This window comes from Acinonyx jubatus, chromosome B4 (genome assembly GCF_027475565.1).
Source record: "Acinonyx jubatus isolate Ajub_Pintada_27869175 chromosome B4, VMU_Ajub_asm_v1.0, whole genome shotgun sequence".
NCBI classification, from domain to species: Eukaryota; Metazoa; Chordata; class Mammalia; order Carnivora; family Felidae; genus Acinonyx; species Acinonyx jubatus.
This window is the reverse complement of record NC_069387.1, coordinates 76,317,512-76,337,257: the sequence shown is the minus strand read 5'-3', so window position 1 is coordinate 76,337,257 and position 19,746 is coordinate 76,317,512. Positions and strand designations below refer to the sequence as shown.

The 19,746-nt window shown below is 47.3% G+C and overlaps 1 protein-coding gene across 8 annotated transcripts in view; it reads left to right on the top strand.

Moving 5' to 3' along the window:
- Positions 1-7: 7 nt before the first annotated feature.
- BIN2 (bridging integrator 2) overlaps positions 8-19,746 on the top strand; it is a 34,576-nt gene continuing 14,837 nt past the window's right edge. The window contains exons 1-5 of one of the 8 annotated variants that reach the window (XM_053226256.1): positions 8-140; positions 353-476; positions 8,554-8,634; positions 18,811-18,865; positions 19,157-19,251. In XM_053226256.1, coding sequence (XP_053082231.1) covers positions 396-476; positions 8,554-8,634; positions 18,811-18,865; positions 19,157-19,251 — 312 coding nt within the window. In that variant the 5' untranslated portion in view covers positions 8-140; positions 353-395. Of the gene's footprint in view, positions 141-301; positions 477-581; positions 1,083-4,444; positions 4,691-8,553; positions 8,635-8,997; positions 9,164-18,810; positions 18,866-19,156; positions 19,252-19,746 lie in introns of those variants that run through there. The other 7 variants (XM_053226257.1, XM_027036171.2, XM_027036170.2 and 4 more) reach the window with 7 other exon arrangements.

The following is a 19,746-nucleotide window of genomic DNA, read 5'->3' as shown; positions in this document are numbered from 1 at the left end:
AACGTGTCCTGGCTGGCAGGAGAAAACTCGGTTCCCCGGGGGCTGGCGCGCCTGTCCCTCGGGGCTGCGCAGCACTGACGCTGGGCTTGACTGAGCGCCGCCTGAGGGCAGGCCCAAGTTTCCAGCCTCCTCCTGAACAGGTGCAGCCCCCAACCTGGGCTCCAGAAGTGCCCGGTGGCCTCGGGGCGGGGGGCTGAGCGGCGGTGGGCGTGGGGGCCTCAGGGCCACCGTGGCGGTGCTGGGAGGGGGCCTCTCGGAGAGCCCGTGGGGGTCTCGAGCGGCGTGGGGCGGGGCGGCCACGGCCGGATGCGAGGCATGCTGGGAACCGCACTTCCTCCTTGGGGGCCTCCAGAAAACCACAGGTCGCTGGGCCCAGTCTACCCGGAGCCGGCAGGATGGCGGAGGGCAAGGCGGGTGGCGCCGCCGGCCTCTTCGCCAAGCAGGTGCAGAAGAAATTCAGCAGGGCCCAGGAGAAGGTATGTGGCCGGGTCGCACCACCTGCCCTTCCGGCCGGCCTGGCTCTGCGACAGAGCGGTGTGCGGTGGGGGTGTGGGGGGGTGTCCGGGGGGCCTGGGCTGAACAGAAGGTCCCAGGCAGACGGGAATGGGAGTGGATTTTCCTTAAACTACAAAGAGTTGATAGAGAACAGAAAAAAGCTACCCGTTCTTGGGCAAGGGTAGGGAAGCAGAGGAGACCGCAGTCTCCCTCGGGAACCCTAAGTAACCGCTCAGGCGACCCAGGAAAGGTGGGAGAAAGGAACCAACGTTGGCAGATTTGTCCTAGCAACCCAGCCAGGGTGCTCTTTCACAGAGGATGAAATTGAAGGTTGCAAGAGGGCATTCTCCCCAAAGTGACGACAGCGATGACCAGCTGTGCTGCCAGCGGGGACCGCCCAGTCCACAAGGACTCCGTAACCTAACCCCGCCTGGCCTCTGGGCAGTGTTTAAGCTGATGTGAGCAGTAGCCCGTATCTGCTTTCTGTGCGTTGGAAAGTACACGGTCCAGGATGATGAAGGAGCATCTCTTTTTAGATTGGGTCCTTGGTTGGCTCTGGGTGGCCTTACTCCAGCGTCAACATTGAGGTAGGCTGTCCGCCTGTAACACTTCTCTACACATTATTATTTTTATTTATTTATTTACTTTGAGAGAGAGAGAAAGGATGAGCTGGGGAGGGGCAGAGGGAGAAGAAGAGAGAATCTGAAGCAGTCTCCACACCCAGCCCAGAGCCTGGAGCCTGAGGCAGGGCTCCGTCCCAGACTCTGGGATCATGACCCGAACTGAAATCAAGAGTTGAGGCAGAACTGACTCAGCCACCAAGGCGCTCCTCGACACATTTTAGTGACATTCTTGTTTCTTCCTTTTTTTTTTTTTTTTTTTAGTGTTTATTTATTTTTGAGAGACAGAGAGAGTGCAAGTGGGGAAGGGACAGAGATAGGAGACAGAGAATCCAAAGCAGGCTCCGCACTGACAACGCAGAGCCCGAGGTGGGGATTTGAACCCTCAAACTGCGAGATCATGACCTGAGCCCGAGTTGGACACTTAACTGACTGATCCACCCAGGCGCCCCATGACATTCTTGTTTCCACCTGTCCAGGGTGTGTCCTTCCCCTTGAACCTGAACCTCTGCTCTCCACGTAGCAACACTCTGATAGATGGATCTCCTTTTTCTGCCTTTGAGGAAGCCGGGGTCATATGAAAGAGTGGAGGAAAAGGCAAGATTTTGTGTGGCTCGACTTCATTACTTCACCTTGCTCTGATTTCACCTTGATCACGATTTTAGCCCCTTCGAAGGCTGTCTCATTACAAATCTGATAGAGATCAGAGCCTGTGGGAAGGTCTAGTTAGAAGTGGTGTGCAAGAGAAGGAGCTACCAGCTACGTGACGGGTTGGAAAAAACAAGAAAACCCAGGAGACAAAAAAATTCATGGATAATAGTTTGGTTTTTTTTTTAATTTTTTTTAATGTTTATTTTTGAGAGAGAAAGACAGAACACAAGCGGGGGAGGGGCAGAGAGAGAGGGAGACACAGAATCCAAAGCAGGCTCCAGGCTCTGAGCTGTCAGCACAGAGCCCGACGTGGGGCTCGAACCCACAAACCATGAGATCGTGACCTGAGCTGAAGCCGGACACCCAAAGGACTGAGCCACCCAGGTGCCCCGATAATAGTTATTTTTAAAAGACACAGCAGTTGACTTTAGCTCACTGTTAAACCTTCTGTCCTCATCCAGCCTATCATCAACACTATGCCCTTGGGGATTTGTCTCCTTTTCTAAGCATGGACTCCAAAGCTTTAGATAAGTAACGTCTCTGCTCTGGGCTTCAGGTTCTGCACATGTAAAAATGAGAGTGGTGATTGCTTAGTGACTTGGAAATTCAACGTGGTAAGGATACAAGAGTGAGAAGGGTAGAGGGTTCCTTGAACCTCAGAAGCAAATATTCCCCAAAGAGAGAACCAGCCACCCAGGTAACCTGTTCTTCCTGGTCTGAACCCTGAGAATGCAGAGAGAGGAGCTACCTCACCTCTGCCTTGGGGACCTTTCCAGGTTAAGGCAGAAAACGGGAGGATGCTCTGAACCTAGACATAAACACAAGGGCGGGCAGACATTGAACTTGGAGCAGTACAGTTGGCACCATAGAGGCAGCGGCTGCTGCCTGGATAGAGTGGGAATGGCCTGGAATGTGAGGAGGAGCTCAGCCCAGCCTGCCAGAGTCCTTGAGTCTTGACACGTTATTGAAGGCAAGAGAGAGAGGGAGAAAGTTACAGTCAAAACAAAGGACTCCCTGGAACAATTTGTAGTTTTTGTATAAGCAGTTGGCTGTAATCTAAGTAATACATAGTAACCACAGTGTCAAATAGATGTGTCAGATATCGAGTGCCGATTATGGTCGAGGCAGAGGACTTCAGGAAAGACACGATCTCTCTCTCTTTATGGAGCCAACGCTCTCGTGATAGGATCTCATTTCACCTTTGCCGCCCTTTGTGCATGTTATTAATATCCCAATTTTAGAAATGAAGAAGCGAGGCTCAAAAGAGATCGGCAAATGGCAGAACTGTCACTGAAACCCAGGTGTCCCGCCTTTGGATCCCAACCTCAGGCCCGCTCTCTCTACAAGCCTCCTGATAAACCACTGTGACATCTGTGCCTGCCCACTTCCTGCTGACCCTCTCTCTCAGGAGCAAAGCTGGGAGTAGAAACACCTTTTGCTCAGTCCCTCTCCTCTGAAAATCTAGGCATGAAGGTCCAGTGACCGTCACACACGAGGGAGATGAAGCGTTCTTCTTGTTTTTTTTTCCAGTCTCCACCCAGACGCAACATGAGACTGAGTTGTGTCTTTACAGGAAGATGTGTCTTCACAGTTCAGATGAGTGCTTTCACCATCCACAATTGCTCTGTGGCAAATGGCTCGGAAGGGGCATTGTGTTACCCCTCCTTTGCTGGTCTTTTCCTCTACTGACTTTTACTCAACCGGTCTCCCAGAGGGTTCTGTCAACAATACTTAACCGAGAAATTCCTTTGCCCGGGATACTGGGCTGGACCCAGGAAGGAATTTAGAGATGAATAAGAGGCACTCTCGCCTGCCAGAAGCTTACAGTCTAGTTAAAAAAAGAAAAAAAAAATTGGTGAAATGAGTCACCTGAGAGGTCTGCAGTCTGTGGGAATTCAGAGGAGAGAAAGACTGAGGAGAATTGAGCGAGGTTTTATAGCAGAGGCGGAATTTGAGGTAGGAATGATGGCCGATTAGTAGTTCCTCAGGCAAGTGGGGGGATGGAACATTCTAGCTGAGGAAATGCCAGCATGAGCCAGGCAGGGAGTGTGGAAAACCGTTGAGGCAGAATAGTGAGAAATGCAGGTGAGCTGGAGTACAGGGATCGGTGGCAGAAAAGACGGGAGAGGAAATTTAGGACCACGCTAAGGAAAAGCCTACTTTTTTTTTTTAATTTTTTTTTTAATGTTTATTTATTTTTGAGACAGAGAGCATGAACGGGGGAGGGTCAGAGAGAGATGGAGACATAGAATCTGAAACAGGCTCCAGGCTCTGGGCTGTCAGCACAGAGCCCGATGCGGGGCTCGAACTCATGGACTGCGAGATCATGACCTGAGCCGAAGTCGGTCGCCCAACTGACTGAGCCACCCAGGCGCCCCAGGAAAAGCCTACTTTAACGTATATCCCGAAAATGAGGATTTCTCACAGAAACTGCAATATTGTTATCACACCTAAGAAAAAAATTTTAACAAAAACCTGTCATCCCTAATAGCCAGGCCCTATTCAAATGACCCCAATTGAGAGGGTTAACTAAAATATAATAAATGATTAGGGGGAAGGGTCCTGGTAGGGACCTATAGCCACGAAACATCTGCGGTGAATTTTTTTGTAATCGCTTTTTCTCTTGTTCCTCTTCTTTCTCTCTAAACGCAGAATTCTTAGTGTAGAACTTTAGAGAACTGGCATTGGGTGCACTGTCATTAGGAAGTGAACCAAAGGTAGAATGTATTAATTCTTTCAGATGTTTGTTCAGCACTCTACATTCTCTTCCGTCAGAGAACTTTCGTTGCGGGAGAACATCTACAACACGGCGTAAGTGCCTCGATACGCAGCCCTGTTGCTTATGGCAACAAAGGACTTTGGGCCCAGGGCACTGGTTATGCTCTGAGGGCGATCACACTCGTCTTTCAGTTTCACAGTTGAAGGTGGGAGTGTTCAGTTCACATGCTCACACCCCTTCTAAGCCTTTTTGCCTTGAGCCTTTTGGGGGTTGGGGATATTGGGCATGCCACATTTACTCTAGCCGGGGTTTTCTCAGCCCCTTCTACCTAAGAACACCCCCCAGCCCCTCCAGGCAAAGGAAGGGAGGAGTAGCAGGAAGGAAGTGAGCGCTGCAATTACCACTTAGACAAGGTGGTTTTGCAACTTTCTGTTGTCTGGGGTGGGGGTGGGGGGTGGGGGTGCAGGGAAGATGGCAGACCGGGTGTACCCAGGGTCAGGTGTTCAATGAGCTGGAGTCAGAGACACAAACATATGGCTGAACTGAGAAGGAAATACGCACTCATAGGGAAGGGAGTGCAATTGGACATAATGCTAATGGATTTGTATTGAGCACTCACCAAAGGGCAGCACTGAGAATGTATGTCATTTAATTCTCCGGACAACGCCAGGAGATGCTGTTGTGTAAACAGAGGCTCAAGAGACGGATAGGCTTATTTGCCTAAAGGCTTAGAGCCATAAATTGAAAGGCCAAGATGGGGCATATATCTGTCAGACTCCAGAGCCCTTGATCGTAACCACTACAGAGAGAGCTCCAGAAGTTGGAGATGCTAACCACTGGGTTAAGAATGGGGACACATGTGGGAGTGCAAGCTGGTGCAGCCACTCTGGAAAACAGTATGGAGGTTCCCCAAAAAACTAAAAACAGAACTACCCTACGACCCAGCAATTGCACCACTAGGCATTTATCCAAGGGATACAGGTGTGCTGTTTCGAAGGTGCACGTGCACCCCAATGTTTATAGCAGCACTATCGACAATAGCCAAAGTATGGAAGGAAAGAGCCCAAATGCCCATCGATGGATGAATGGATAAAGATGTGGTATATATATACAATGGAGTATTACTCGGCAATCAAAAAGAATGAAATCTTGCCATTTGCAACTACGTGGATGGAACTGGAGGGTATTCTGCTGAGTGAAATTAGTCAGAGAAAGACAAAAATCATATGACTTCACTCATATGAGGAATTCAAGAGACAAAACAGATGAACATAAGGGAAGGGAAGCAAAAATAATATAAAAACAGGGAGGGGGACAAAACAGAAGAGACTCATAAATATGGAGAACAAACTGAGGGTTACTGGAGGGGTTGTGGGAGGGGGGATGGGCTAAATGGGTCAGGGGCACTAAGGAATCTACTCCTGAAATCATTGTTGCACTGTATGCTAACTAATTTGGATGTAAATTTTAAAAAATAAAAAATAAAATTAAAAAAAAAGAATGGGACACATGGCGGGGTGGGGGCGCCTGGGTGGCTCAGTAGGTTAAGCGGCCAACTTCTGCTCAGTCCATGATCTCATGGCTCAAAGGCTCATGAGTTCGAGCCCCGCGTCGGGCTCTGTGCTGACAGCCCAGAGCCTGGAGCCTGCTTCCAATTCTGTGTTTCCCTCTCTCTCTGCCCCTCCCCTGCTCACACTCTGTCTGTCTCTCTCTCTCTCTCTCTCTCTCTCTCTCTCTCTCACAAAAATAAATAAACATTAAAAAAAAAAAAAAAAGAATGGGGACATATGGTCAGGGCACCTGGGTGGCTCAGTCAGTTGAGCCTCCAACTTTTGATTTTGGCTCAGGTCATGATCCCAGGGTAGTGGGATGGAGCCACACTCAGCACAGAGCCTTTTTAAGATTCTCTCTCTGTCCCCCTCTGCCCCTCTCCCCAGCTTGCGTGTGCTCTCTCTCTCCCTAAAAAAAAAAAATGAAAGAATGGGGACATGTGGGCCCAAGTATCTATGTAGAGCCTTCCTCACTCCCCAAGACCTGGGCACTCTTGCACGTGATTCAAAGCCCTTCATGACGAGACTCCAGTTTCCCTTTCTGGCTCCCTTACCCACTACTCCCCATAACACACCCTAAACCAGCCGTGCTGAGTCATCTCACAAAGGGGTGTGAATGTGGGTGGGTATTTCTGTGACTTTGTCCTCTTTCCACCCTCCCCCCCTTATACTCTATTCCAGTCTAGCGAAATCTTAATTCAAGTCCCAGCCCATTGGTCAGTCCCCTCCCGTTGTCAGTCCCACTCTCCCTCCCGTTAGAAGTATTAAGTATCTCTTTGCTGGGTACTGAGAAATCTAGATGAGTAAGGCAAGTACCCAGTTCTCAAGGAGCCTACAGTTTAGAAGGAGACATAGCTAGATAAACCTAAATCAGAAAATGGTAATAGAGGGGCGCCTGGGTGGCTCAGTCAGTTAAGTGTCCAACTTCGGCTCAGGTCATGATCTCACAGACTGTGAGTTCAAGCCCCGCGTCAGGCTCTGTGCTAAGCTCAGAGCCTGGAGCCTGCTTCGGATTTTGTGTCTCCCTCTCTCTCTGCCCCTCCCCTGCTCATGCTCTGTCTCTTTCTGCCTCAAAAATAAATAAAAACATTTAAAAATTAAAAAAAAAACGGTAATAGAAATGTCTACAAGGTGTAGAAGTTGCAAACACTTAGAAGGGAGTGATTAACTCGATTAATGGGATAAAGCGGTTAAGTGTCATAAAGGATATAGAGTATGAATTTTTTTTTTAATTTTTTTAAAGTGTGTGTATGCATGTAAATAATTTCTAGGGGCGCCTGGGTAGCTCAGTCGGTTAAGCATCTGACTTCAGCTCAGGTCATGATCTCACAGTTCATGGGTTTGAGCCCCTCATTGGGCTCCATGCTAACAGCTCAGAGCCTGAAGCCTGCTTCCAATGCTGTGTCTCCCTCTCTCTTTCTACCTCTCCCCCACTCATGCTCTGTCTCTCTCTGTCTCCCCAAAATAAATAAATGTTCAAAAAAATTTTTTAAATAATTTTTATAGCCAACGTGGGGCACAGACTCACAACCCCAAGATCAAGAGTAACTGAGACACGTATTGGGCATTTCATGCAAATTTGTTGAGCAGGCAAGTGGAGAATCATTAGAAGGTTTTAAGCAGATGCAGGAGAGTAACAGGAAGGGCCTGGAACACAGTTATGACCGCGAGACTACAAAGCATGGGACGGTTTCCAGAGATGGACATATTGAGGGATTTGATGAAGGAGGTGAGGGAGACGTAGTTGAGGGCAACTTCTGAGATTCTAACTTCGGCCCAGGGGCAGCGTGATGACAGTGCCTCCTCCCAACATGGGGGCTACAGGTGGAAGATGCAGGGCTTTCTTGCTTGTATACAAGTGAGTGTCCCCTGTGTGAAGAGGCACCATATCTTTTTCATTTTCCTGTCCTTTATATTAGTGCTGAGACCAATATGGTGGTTGGCTCCCAGGAGAGAGGAGATAGAGAGCATTCATTTCGAGCTGGGTTCTAAATGCGTTGTGTCGGTCTTCTTCAGCGTTTTCCACAAGGGCTCTCCTAAGAGAACGGTCTCCTGCCTGCCTCTAACCTCATCTATCTAGAGGAATCTGGGGCTGTGGCTGGAACACCATCTCTCAAGTGAAAAGTACCTTCAAGGCCTCATATTTTATCGTTAGGGCTGCATATTTTACATTCTTATTAATCCTTGTTTTAATATAATACTTTACCCCAGCCCACCCCCGGAACCCCACGGTAAATAATAATGTAATTCCAGGCATGTATGCCATATTTATTCTGGGCTTTGTATATACACCCCTGCACACTGCCAGATACCCTCAGGCATACCCCAATTTGAGAAGAACCACCAAATACGGTTTTTTTTTCCAACAGTGCACTCTATATTTTTTAAATTCCATTGGGCTGATATGAGTACAGCCCTTTAATTGCATCCGAGACTCTGAGAAGCTAGGGTCATAGGAGGCCAACAGATGAGAGGGACTTGACTCCACCTCACTGACCTTTCCAACTTATATTCCCAGGTTCTGCAGAAGTTGGGGAAGACTGTGGAAACCAAAGATGAACGGTTTGAACAAAGTGCCAACAACTTCCACCAGCAACAGGTAATCTGGAGGGTGGGGAGGGGGAGCTTGGAGGAAGGGAGACCTGAGGGCCGGGTAGCAGAAGAACAGTAGGTTTGGGCAAGCCAACAGGCATCCCTCCTACCCCACCCTCCCCCCCGGGGTTGGGGGGCAAGGGCCACGGAGTAACCTGCTGCTTCTTGTTTCTCTGGGAACCAGAGACACTTCCCTTTCTTGTTCCCACCGACCCTGGGTTTTGGGAGACAGACAAGTGTTCTTTCCTCTTAGTGGTTCCCCCGGGGTACAGTGGCATCCCTAGGTCCTTGGACAAAGTTGGAATGAGCCCCTGCCACTTTAGTCTTTGGCTGATCACTTCCTCAGGGTGCCTCTCTCCCACCCTACTAGGCTCTCCCATCGTAGTAGCCCCCGATTTTCCTTGTTGCCTCTTTGGCCACTACATCTACCTCGCCGAAGCCCAGAATTCTAAATGATCCGTCCATCTTTCACCTGTCATTCTCACCAGCAAACCTCCTATTGTCTCGGTTCCTTCTACCTTCACTGGCTGCTATGGGTAATTCTCTTACAGAAAATTTACATTGAGAAGTGGGCAATAGGTGTAGGCTTCCATGGGATATTTCACTTTTTTTTTTTTAAGTTTATTTATTTTGAGAGAGAGTAAGCACGAATGGGGGGGGGGGGCAGAAGAGAGGGAGAGAGAGAGGGGAATCTCAAGCAGGCTCTGCCCTGTCTGTGCAGAGCCTGATGCGGGGCTCAAACTCACCAACCATGAGATCTTGACGTGATCCAAAGTCAGACACTCAACCGACTGAGCCCCCCCCCCCCCCCCCCCCGCCACCCAGGTGCCCCAAGATATTTCACTTTCCATCTCCACGTGCCAGGCATTGTGCATGGTGCTTTACACACGTGATCTCACTTAATTCTTACATGAGCCCTGGAGATTGCAGTCCCCTCTTTGTAATAGAAGGGGGTTATTGACTCACGTGAATACCCGGTTGTAATGTGGTCCTAACACTTAACTGCTCAGAGTTCGGCCACATTTCACAGGTTAAGGGCACTATCCCCAACAAGACTGCTTCACTTCGGACACCAGCTGCAGGCTCCAGAGCTCCCAGGACACCCACACTGCTGACCAGTGCTACAAATTTTGGGAGGGGGGGGGGGTCCTACTAGCCACTCAGTTCCTGTAATCCACAAGAACAACCCACAGAACTCAGGACAGCGCTCTATTTACAATTACACTTTTATTGTAAATGACACCAATCAGGACCAGCCAAGTGAAGAGGGACATGAGGTGAGGTCCAGGAGAATTCCAAACGAGAAGCTTCTGTGTTCTCAAGATGTGTCACCTTCCCAGCACGTTGATATAGGATTACCCAGCAAGGAAGCTCACCCAAGCATCAGGTGTCTAGAGTTTTTTGTTGTGATTTCATTACATGGTGAATCATGGGCCACATGATTGAATTTAATCCGTAGCTCCCTTTTCCCTCCCTTCTGCTGGAGGTCAGGTTGATATCACCTGTCTCAAAGCCCCAGCCCTCTAATCACATGGTTCATCTTTCCAGCCTGACCAGCCACCATCCTGAGCCATTTGTTTATTATAAAGTCACACGTGATTAAAGAGGCCCACCATGAAAAATGAACACACTCCCATCACTCAGGAATTCCCAAGGATTTAGAAGTTAACTGCCCAGGACTGGGGACAAAGACCAGCCAAATTCATTCTTGCACAATATCAGTGCATCGAATTATATGGAAAGTAATTCTTTATGATGCTATTAAAGGGACACTAGCTATATCCTATAGAAATCTTTTGTCTTATGTTCATTTTTGAGAGAGAGAGCATGAGCGGGGTAGAGGCAGAGAGAGAAGGGGACAGAGGATCTGCAGCGGGCTCTGCCCCAAGGGCTGAGAGCCTGATGGGGGGCTCAGACTCGTGAACCATGAGATCATGACCTGAACCAAAGTTAGACACTTAACCAACTGAGCCACTCCGGCGCCCCTAGCTATAATCTAATTCAGCAGTTGATTGTATATCAGGATCATTTGGGAAATATTTTTAAATGCAAGGTCACCTGTAGTAGGGCTTGGGAATCCGTAGTTTTAAACTTGTTTTAATGGAAGATTTCAAATATACACAAAGATAGGAAAACCTGTATGATTAATCCACATGTACCCATCACCCAGCTTTAATAATTAATCAACTCATTTATGTCTCCACCCACTTTCCCCCATCCTTGATTACTATGAAGGACATTCTGCATATCATATCATTTTATCCATAAATATTTCATTATTAATCTCTAAAGATAAGGACTCTATTTTTTAATTTTAATTTAATTTTTTTTAAGTTCATTTATTTTTTTGAGAGAGACAGACAGCGTGAGTAGGGGAGGGGGAGGGGCAGAGGCAGGGGCAGAGGGAGAGAGAGAGAGAGAATCCCAAGCAAGCTTCTCACTGTCAGTGCAGAGCCTGATGTGGGGCTCAATCTCACAAAACTGTGAGATCATGACCTGAGCCAAAACCAAGAGTTGGATGCTTAGCCAACTGAACCACCCAGGCACCCCAGTTTTTTAAATTTTTTTTAAGTTTATTTATTTATTTAGAAAGAGAGAGAGCTGGGGAGGGGAGGAGAGAGGAGAGAGAGAATCCCAAGCAGGCTCCATGCTGCTAACACAGAGCCCGACATGGGGCTCAAACCCACGAACAGTGAGATCATGATCTAAGCTGAAATCAAGAGTCAGAGGCTTAACTGACTAAGCCACTGAGTTGCCCCCAAGATAAGGACTCTTTTAAAATATAACCACAAAGCCATTATCACGCCTAAAAATATTTTTCTATAAGACGTTTACTCGTTACAACAAACCAGAAAGGACAAGAAAAATATGAATTAAAAAATCATGATTTTGCACCCTCCCATGCTACAACCACTGTTGTTTCATATCCTTACGGTCACTGTGCTATGTATGTGTATGGTAGCCAAGTAAATCCAGAATAAATAAATATAAGGTTCACAATAGTGAGATTATTCTGTTTGTAACGGTTTCATAACTTGCCCTTTTCAGTTAACAACATAATACAAATATCTTTTCAGATATTTCAGGTTAATCACCCCACTAAAACATAAGATTAAGTGATACCTTTAAAAAATAGCAATAATTTCGGGGGCGCCTGGGTGGCTCAGTCGGTTAAGCGTCCAACTTCGGCTCAGGTCACGATCTCGCGGTGTGTGAGTTCGAGCTCCGCATGGGCTCTGTGCTGACCGCTCAGAGCCTGGAGCCTGTTTCAGATTCTGTGTCTCCCTCTCTCTCTGCCCCTCCCCTGTTCATGCTCTGTCTCTCTCTGTCTCAAAAATAAATAAACGTTAAAAAAAATTAAAAAAAATAGCAATAATTTCATAATTCAAAATGTCCAATGTTCACTCCCCTATTTTTTTAATCCCCTGATTTGTTTAAAAAAAATTTTTTTAACGTTTATTTATTTTTGAGACAGAGAGAGACAGAGCATGAACAGGGGAGGGGCAGAGAGAGAGGGAGACACAGAATCTGAAACAGGCTCCAGGCTCTGAGCGGTCAGCACAGAGCCCGACACGGGGCTCGAACTCACGGAGTGCGAGGTCATGACCTGAGCTGAAGTCGGACGCTTAACCGACCGAACCACCCAGGCGCCCCTCCCCTGATTTGTTTAAATCAGCACCTTGTGGACATGTTTAAGTCCCTTAAAGTTAAATCTCTTCATCTGCAGGTTTCTAATCCCTCCCTTTTTGTGGTTTACTTGCTGATCCCGGGTTGTTTTCCTGAAGTTTCCTGCAGGCTGACTGAATCCCCGTGGTACTGTTTAACATGATCCTCTGTCTCTTGAATTTTCCATAAATGAATAGATTTAGAGGTTTGATGAGATTCAGATTTTGTTTGTTTGGGTGGCAGGAATACTTGATATTTTTCTAGGTGGGATATTCTCTCATCTGGAGGCACATAACATGTTCTTATCTTTTTTTTATGTGACACTAACAGCCATAGTTGATCATTAACTGGAGAGTCTATGTTGTATATTAAGCTTCTAGTAATTATGAGGTGGTAGCCAGTCTGAGAACAGCATTTGGCAACCACTGACTTTAGTCTGAATTGGGGGGGAGGGGGATGGAGGGCAGGGACTAGGATCTGAGAGGGAGGTGATTCAATCAAGGTAAAGCACAAGGGCTACAGAGCGAGGATTCAAACGTGAACCCTGTGCTTTTCCCCCTGGACCGCACGAGGAGGCCTCCCTGGGCCTCTGCTCAATCAAGGTTACCCTTCAGCTTTTAACCCCAGTATGAAAAGAACAGGAGTCAGTAAGTCAACACCCACGTTGAAAGGTTTCTGTAGCTCGGTCCTTTCTCCTCCTCTCGGCCTTAAAGGCTGGATCTACCAATGGCAGGTGTGTGGGAAGGAAGGGTCAGCGATGAAGGAAGGGCCATCTAGAAGAATAAGAGGATCAGATGAGACAGTCCCCTCAGAATCTCCTGGGTGAGCCCACCAGCTGAACATCACTTGAAGGGGGGGTGGAGGTCTGTTTGAGAAAGGAAATGGAGGTAGATTAGGAATAAGGGAAGCTTTTCTCCTGAGAGAATGATTTACCCGTAGTGACTGGTATTTGAGCCTGCCTGAAAAGTTCACTTAACAAGCGAGCCTGCTGTATGCCAGGCTAGATCCTGGTATTTCAACACAAAGAAGACAATACGCCTGCCCTCAGGCATTCACCGTTTAAGGAAAAAGACAGTAACAACACAGTCAGCTCTGAGACGGGACCTCGGATAGCTCAGACGAACAGAGGGGGGAAAGACAAGGTCAAGGAGATTGAAAGTGAAGTATTCCAGAAGTTGGACCAGTTGGTCATGTACCCAGTCCCTTACCGCAATCAGCTTGTAGGTATATTTTTTATCAATAAATAAATATTCCCAGGGGCGCCTGGGTGGCTCAGTCCATTGAGCATCTGACTTCGGGTCAGGTCACGATCTCACAGTTCGTGAGTTCCAGCCCCACATTGGGCTCTGTGCTGACAGCTCGGAGCCTGGAGCCTGCTTCGGATTCTGTGTCTCCCTCTCTCTCTGCCCCTCTCCCGCTTGCACTCTGTCTCTCCCTGTCTCTCAAAAGTGAATAAACGTCGTAACAAATTTTTTTATAAATAAATAAATATCACTCCCAAACTTCCCAGCCTGATTTCAAGGGCCTGGCCGCTTGCCCAGGTTCCTAATCAAATTTCCATAGGTAAGTTTTCTTTGAAGGCTTTGTTTACTTCCCCATTTCCCCCTCCCCCCTTCAAAACATATTATAGAGGAAGAATTGTTTTCCCCAAGCAGCATTTTAATCTCTTATTTCTGGTAGTGACAGCTGCTTCCAATTCATTGCCTTTAAAATCAAACCCAACAATCCAGCTTCTCGTCTCCCCTCTGGGCCTCCATTAGATGGAGCATTTCTAGAGCTTGCTCCTGGACCTTCAGGCTACTTACTATTGTGCTGAGCGTTTGGGTTTCTCTGAGTCCATTTCTCTCCAGCAAGTGGAGAGCCCCAGGACAGGGACTTTCTTCTCCATCCTCAGTACCGCAGTCTCTTAGGACACAGCTCTGTCTACCTGAGGGTTTAGGACAAGCTTCCACAGCGAATGGTCCGTTACCTGAGTGCTGGGGCTGTTTATATAGGGGTTGGAAGGACCAAGTCAGACTCTTTATGGTGATGCCAAGAATTTGGCCGGGTATTCAGAGAGCGGAAGTGCTAAAATGATAAGATTTAGGGCTAGAAATGGTCTGACCCGACATTTATAGATGAGGAAACTGGAACCGGAAAAGTGGAATAACTTGCAAGTCTTTGACTCACAGACAGGGAGGAAGCTAAGACCGTAAAAGTCACACCTGAAGAAGAAGGCTAGGATTCTTCAGCCTGGAGACATTTCAGGGTAGGAGGGCAGACAGGTCAGTGAAATAAAATGACACCCACAGGCGTCCCGCTACCCCACTTCCCATTACCGCTCCCCCCCCCCATACACACACACACACACACACACACACACACACACACACACACACTTCATCTCCTCAAAGGAAAGAGCAAGAGCCTAAAGGAAGAATTTTGACCTGGAAGCTTGATCCTAAAACACAGAAGGGGAGTTAGGCTTTTGTGAGGTGCCACGGAAGGCAGAAGGCATTCACATTTTATGGACTCTGGTATCAGTAGAACCCCCTGGTTTTGAACAGCATACATACAAGTGCATGGTCATGCATGGTAGCCTTGATTACTGGTCGGATTTGTTGGGCCATATAATGTCTAATGGGATAAAAACAATTTGAATTTCATTTGTAGAAATTATGCAAGATGGGGGCGCCTAGGTGGCTCAGTCCATTGAGCGTCCGACTTCAGCTCAGGTCATGATCTCGCAGTTCGTGGGTTCGAGCCCCGCGTCGGCCTCTGTGCTGACAGCTCAGAGCCTGCAGCCTGCTTTGGATTTTGTGTCCCCCCTCTCTCTCTGCCCCATCCCTGCTTGTGCTCTGTCTCTGTCTTTCAAAAATGAATAAACATTTAAAAAAATTAAAAAAAAAAAAGAAATTATGCAAGATGGTTTAACAGGTTTTGTTACTCCAATATTTAGAGACCAAATCTTCATGGTGAAGTAAAAAGTTGAGTTCATTTTGTTTTCTTTCAAAAAGGAACTTGAGGGGCACCTGGGTGGCTCAGTCGGTTGAGCATCCGACTTCAGCTCAGGTCATGATCTCACGGTCTGTGAGTTCGAGCCCCACATCGGGCTCTGTGCTGATGGCTCAGAGCCTGGAGCCTGCTTCCGATTCTGTGTCTCCCTCTCTCTCTGCCCCTTCCCTGCTCATGCTCTGTCTCTGTCTCAAAAATAAATAAAAAACATTAAGAAAAAAAAAATTAAAAAAAAAAAAGGAACTTGAAATCCTTGTTAATTTTTATAATCCTCAAAACTCTTTCAAACCTTGGCTGTCACATTTTTAAAACTCTCAAACTTACACCCACCTACCATTTCCATCTTTAAAAGCTTTTATGCACGTTTAACATCTTAGGCTGTGTCAACTTTTTTCCCATGAATGAAAAAGCAAGAAGGAAGTGAAACATCCTTCCTGATGAATGCTGAGTGTTTCTGAATTTTGGTGGCTGACTGACCGTCTCCATCATGCTATTGAAAGCACTTTCTCAAGATTACCAGTGACCTCCAGTTACCAAGTCCAGTTACTGTGACCAGTTGTTCCTGCACTCTAACCTCTCTATAACATCTGAACCCACCCCCCCCCCCCCCCGCCGGTCATTTCTCTGATGTTCTCCTGATCCTCACTTGCTGTGAAATACCGCACAATGCAGGTTCTTTTCCCACTTCCCTGACAGTGTCTTAGACGCCCTTGAGACTGCGTGTTCATGTCCCTAGAGCCCTGGCATTCAGCTCCAAGGACTTGACTTTTCTTTTCTTTTCTTTTCTTTTCTTTTCTTTTCTTTTCTTTTCTTTTCTTTTCTTTTCTATTCTTTTCTTTTCTCTTCTCTTCTCTTCCCTTCTCTTCTCTTCTCTTCTCTTCTTTTCTTTTCTTTTTTCTTTTCTTTAATGTTTATTTACTTTTAAGAGAGAGAGAGTACAAGCAGGGAAGGGGCAGAGAGAGAGGGGGACATAGGATCCAAAGTGGTCTCGGTGCTGACAGCAGAGAGCCTGATGTGGGGCTGAAACTCACAAACTGCAAGATCATGACCTGAGCTGAAGTCAGATGCTTAAAGGCATCCCAGCTCCCAGGACTTTCAACCTGAAGTATGGTGAAGGGTTTGGACTGGCTGGGGCGCCTGGGTGGCTCAGTCAGTTAAGCGTCTGACTTTGGCTCCGGTCGTGATCTCGCATTTCATGAGTTCAAGCCCCGCATCGGGCTCTGTGCTGACAGCTCAGAGCCTGGAGCCTGTTTCCGATTCTGTGTCTCCCCCTCTCTCTGCCCCTCCCCCGCTTATGCTCTCTCTCTGTCCCTCAAAAAATGAATAAATGCTAAAAAAATTTTTTTTTAAGTTTGGACTGGCTTAGAAGTAAGCGCTGGAGGCAAAAAGATGGATGAAATAATTAGTCCAGTTTACTATGACACTGAGTTGACCTAGATTTTCTGCTGTGTTCACAGTAATCATCCTTCCTGCAAAGATTTCCACAGATTAAAAAAAAAAAAGTTTAAGTTGTTAGACTTTTCTGAATTTTCAGTTTTTCCTCCCATACATTTCTTTATACTTTTGGTATGCTCAATAGCCTATCTAGTGATGACCACAAACAAATAAAATAAATGAGCAAGTTCACAAGTAGCTTATGGGTATACTTCATAATAATGCATCGCAACTTAAATACCCCTTCACCTGAGCTGGCGTGAAGGTCACTGTCCTGACCCACAGGTCTGGCCCCAGGAAACCCCCTCAAATGGACTGCACCTTTCAGTCCAAGCCCACGTTCCTGAAGTCAGGCTCCAAGAGGTCAATGGTCTAGCCTCAACTCCCAGAAACTGGAGTTCACACAGAGGCAAGAGACCAGAGTCGGAAGGAGCTTTAAATAACACCATGAGGAACAACAGAGGAAGCCTTTGAAAGAGAAGACTTGGTGCAGGGTATGTGACAGATGTCTTCAAACATATGTGCAAGAGAAAGCAGATCTATTCTGAGTACAGAAGGCCAGCCTAAGACCAGTGGGCAAAAGTTCTAATAGAACCTTTTTTTTTGAAATTTATTTATTTATTTTGAGAGAGAGACAGACAGACAGACAGACAGACAGTGCAGGGGGAAGGGCAGAGACAGACTCCCAAGCAGGTTCCACACCGACAGTGTAGAGCTCGACACGGGGCTCGAGCTCATGAACCGAGAGATCACGATCAGAGTTGAGATTGAGGGTCAGACGCTTAACAGACTGAGCCACCCAAGTGCCCCTAGGGCTATTTTAAATTGAAGCACAGTCTCAGCAAGAAGTCACGAGTTTCTGGTTGCTGGATTCAAGAAGCAGAGGCTCAGTGAACATTTGTCAGAGTTAAAACAGAAGTGGGTCACCTGTGGGGTTGAGAGAAAAACTTCCAAACTTAAATGATACCTTCCTCTCTTTTCTCCCCCCCCCCTTTTTTTTTTTTAATTTTTTTAACGTTTATTTATTTTTGAGACAGAGAGAGAGCATGAACAGGGGAGGGTCAGAGAGAGGGAGACACAGAATCTGAAACAGGCTTCAGGTTCTGAGCTGTCAGCACAGAGCCCGACGCGGGGCTCGAACTCACAGACCGTGAGATCATGACCTGAGCCGAAGTCGGCTGCTTTACCGACTGAGCCACCCAGGCACACCCCCCCTTTTTTTTTTTAGGGAGGAGATCTAATCTGTGCTTGGGAGTCCTAGCCTTAAAAAATGAGAATTCAGGGGCACCTGGGTGGCTCAGTCAGTTAAGCATCCGACTTCGGCTTAGGTCATGATCCCATGGCTCATGAGTTCCAGCCCCACATCAGGCTCTCTGCTGTCGGTACGGAGCCTACTTTGGATCCCTTTGGATCCTCTGTCCCTCTTTCTGTCTCTACCCCTACCCCACTCACTCACACACTTTTTCTCTGTCTCTATCTCTGTCTCTCTCTCAAGATTAAATATTTTTAAAAAATGAGAGTTCAGACACGGGAACAAAGAAAGAATTGGGTAGATGGATAGAGCTATGGATGAAGCTATTGATATTGGAACAGGAGGAGAATCAGTGATGAGGCTGTTTGAAGGAGAGTGTAAAGCATGTGACTGATGGAAGGGAAGGGTAAAATGAGGCAAGGCAGAGAAGGACATCAGGAGAGGAGAGGAATGGTCAGCGTGCACAGGAGGGAGAAGACCTACTGTCTTAAGAAGATGGTAGCAATGTACTTAACCCAGAGAGGAAGGTATAACCCACAGGGTCACGGAGGACACATATTTCCAGCAGAGGAACCCGGGGCGTAGGCTTTTGTTCACTGGATGGGAGAACAAACAGAGGAAAGAAAATCTTCCAGTGCCATGGGAACAATCTCCCAACTTAAAGATCGCCCCCAAAAAGATAACCTACAACTTCTTGGTAAAGAGAACAGAGGCTCATTTATAACATTTGCGGATTCCAGGATTGACGTCTGCTTTGAACCTACTTTTCAACTTTGACCTCTAAGGCGTCTTTCCAAACGTATCTGTTCAGTCACTGAAAGCACTTCCCCCTTTCAGGCAGAAGGCCAGAAGCTCTACAAGGACCTGAAGAACTTCCTTAGCGCCGTCAAAGGTGGGTATTGCGTAGCACAGGGGATTCGAGCTCCTGAGAAGTCTGAGTGCGGAAAGAAAAACAACCATTCTCAGGTGTTTGATCACTTACTTGCCTGCCCCTGAGTCCTGGGGCTTGTGGGCAGAGCAAGAGCAACTCACGGATAACCCAAACCTTCCTCACGGATAACCCAAACCTTCTTGGTCTGCGTCCTTCTGAAGTAGACCCACTGATTTTGCCTGTCCACCCGTATGATTATACCAGCCTGCTTTGGGGGAAACTTTATGGTAGATGTGACTTCTCTCCTCTCAGTGATGCATGAAAGCTCAAAACGAGTGTCAGAAACCCTGCAGGAGATCTACAGCAACGAGTGGGACGGTCACGACGAGCTGAAGGCCATCGTAGGGGTAAGAGCGTTTGGACTAGACACCTCTTCTGGCACTGACTCCTGCCCTCATCTCAGCCTCATCTTTGCTTCTGTATCCCAGCAAATGGATAAACAAAGGAGCCAATCCGCATCGTTCATTTATGTAGCCTCGGTCACGGGCGGTAGCAAAAAGCAATAACTATGGAGGTCAAAACAAGTTTTCCCTAGTCTACAGATTCCTCCGTTGTTGCCCTTCTCCCCCTCCTAAAACCTTACGGAAGTTTCCGTTCCATAAAACCCAAGTGGTTGGTTTTGAAAGTTAACTTCATGCAGTTTTGTGCTCCCAAATTTGCCTGTCCTCCAGGCTCTAGAGTCCAAAACTCTGACCATCTCTTCCTGTTCTTAATCCCTGAATGTACGTCCAGTGTCTTATAGGGCAGCCCCTTCGGGAAGGGCGGTTCCTTCACTTGTCCAGTGTCTTATAGGGCAGCCCCTTCGGGAAGGGCGGTTCCTTCACCTGACGTCTTCACCGGAA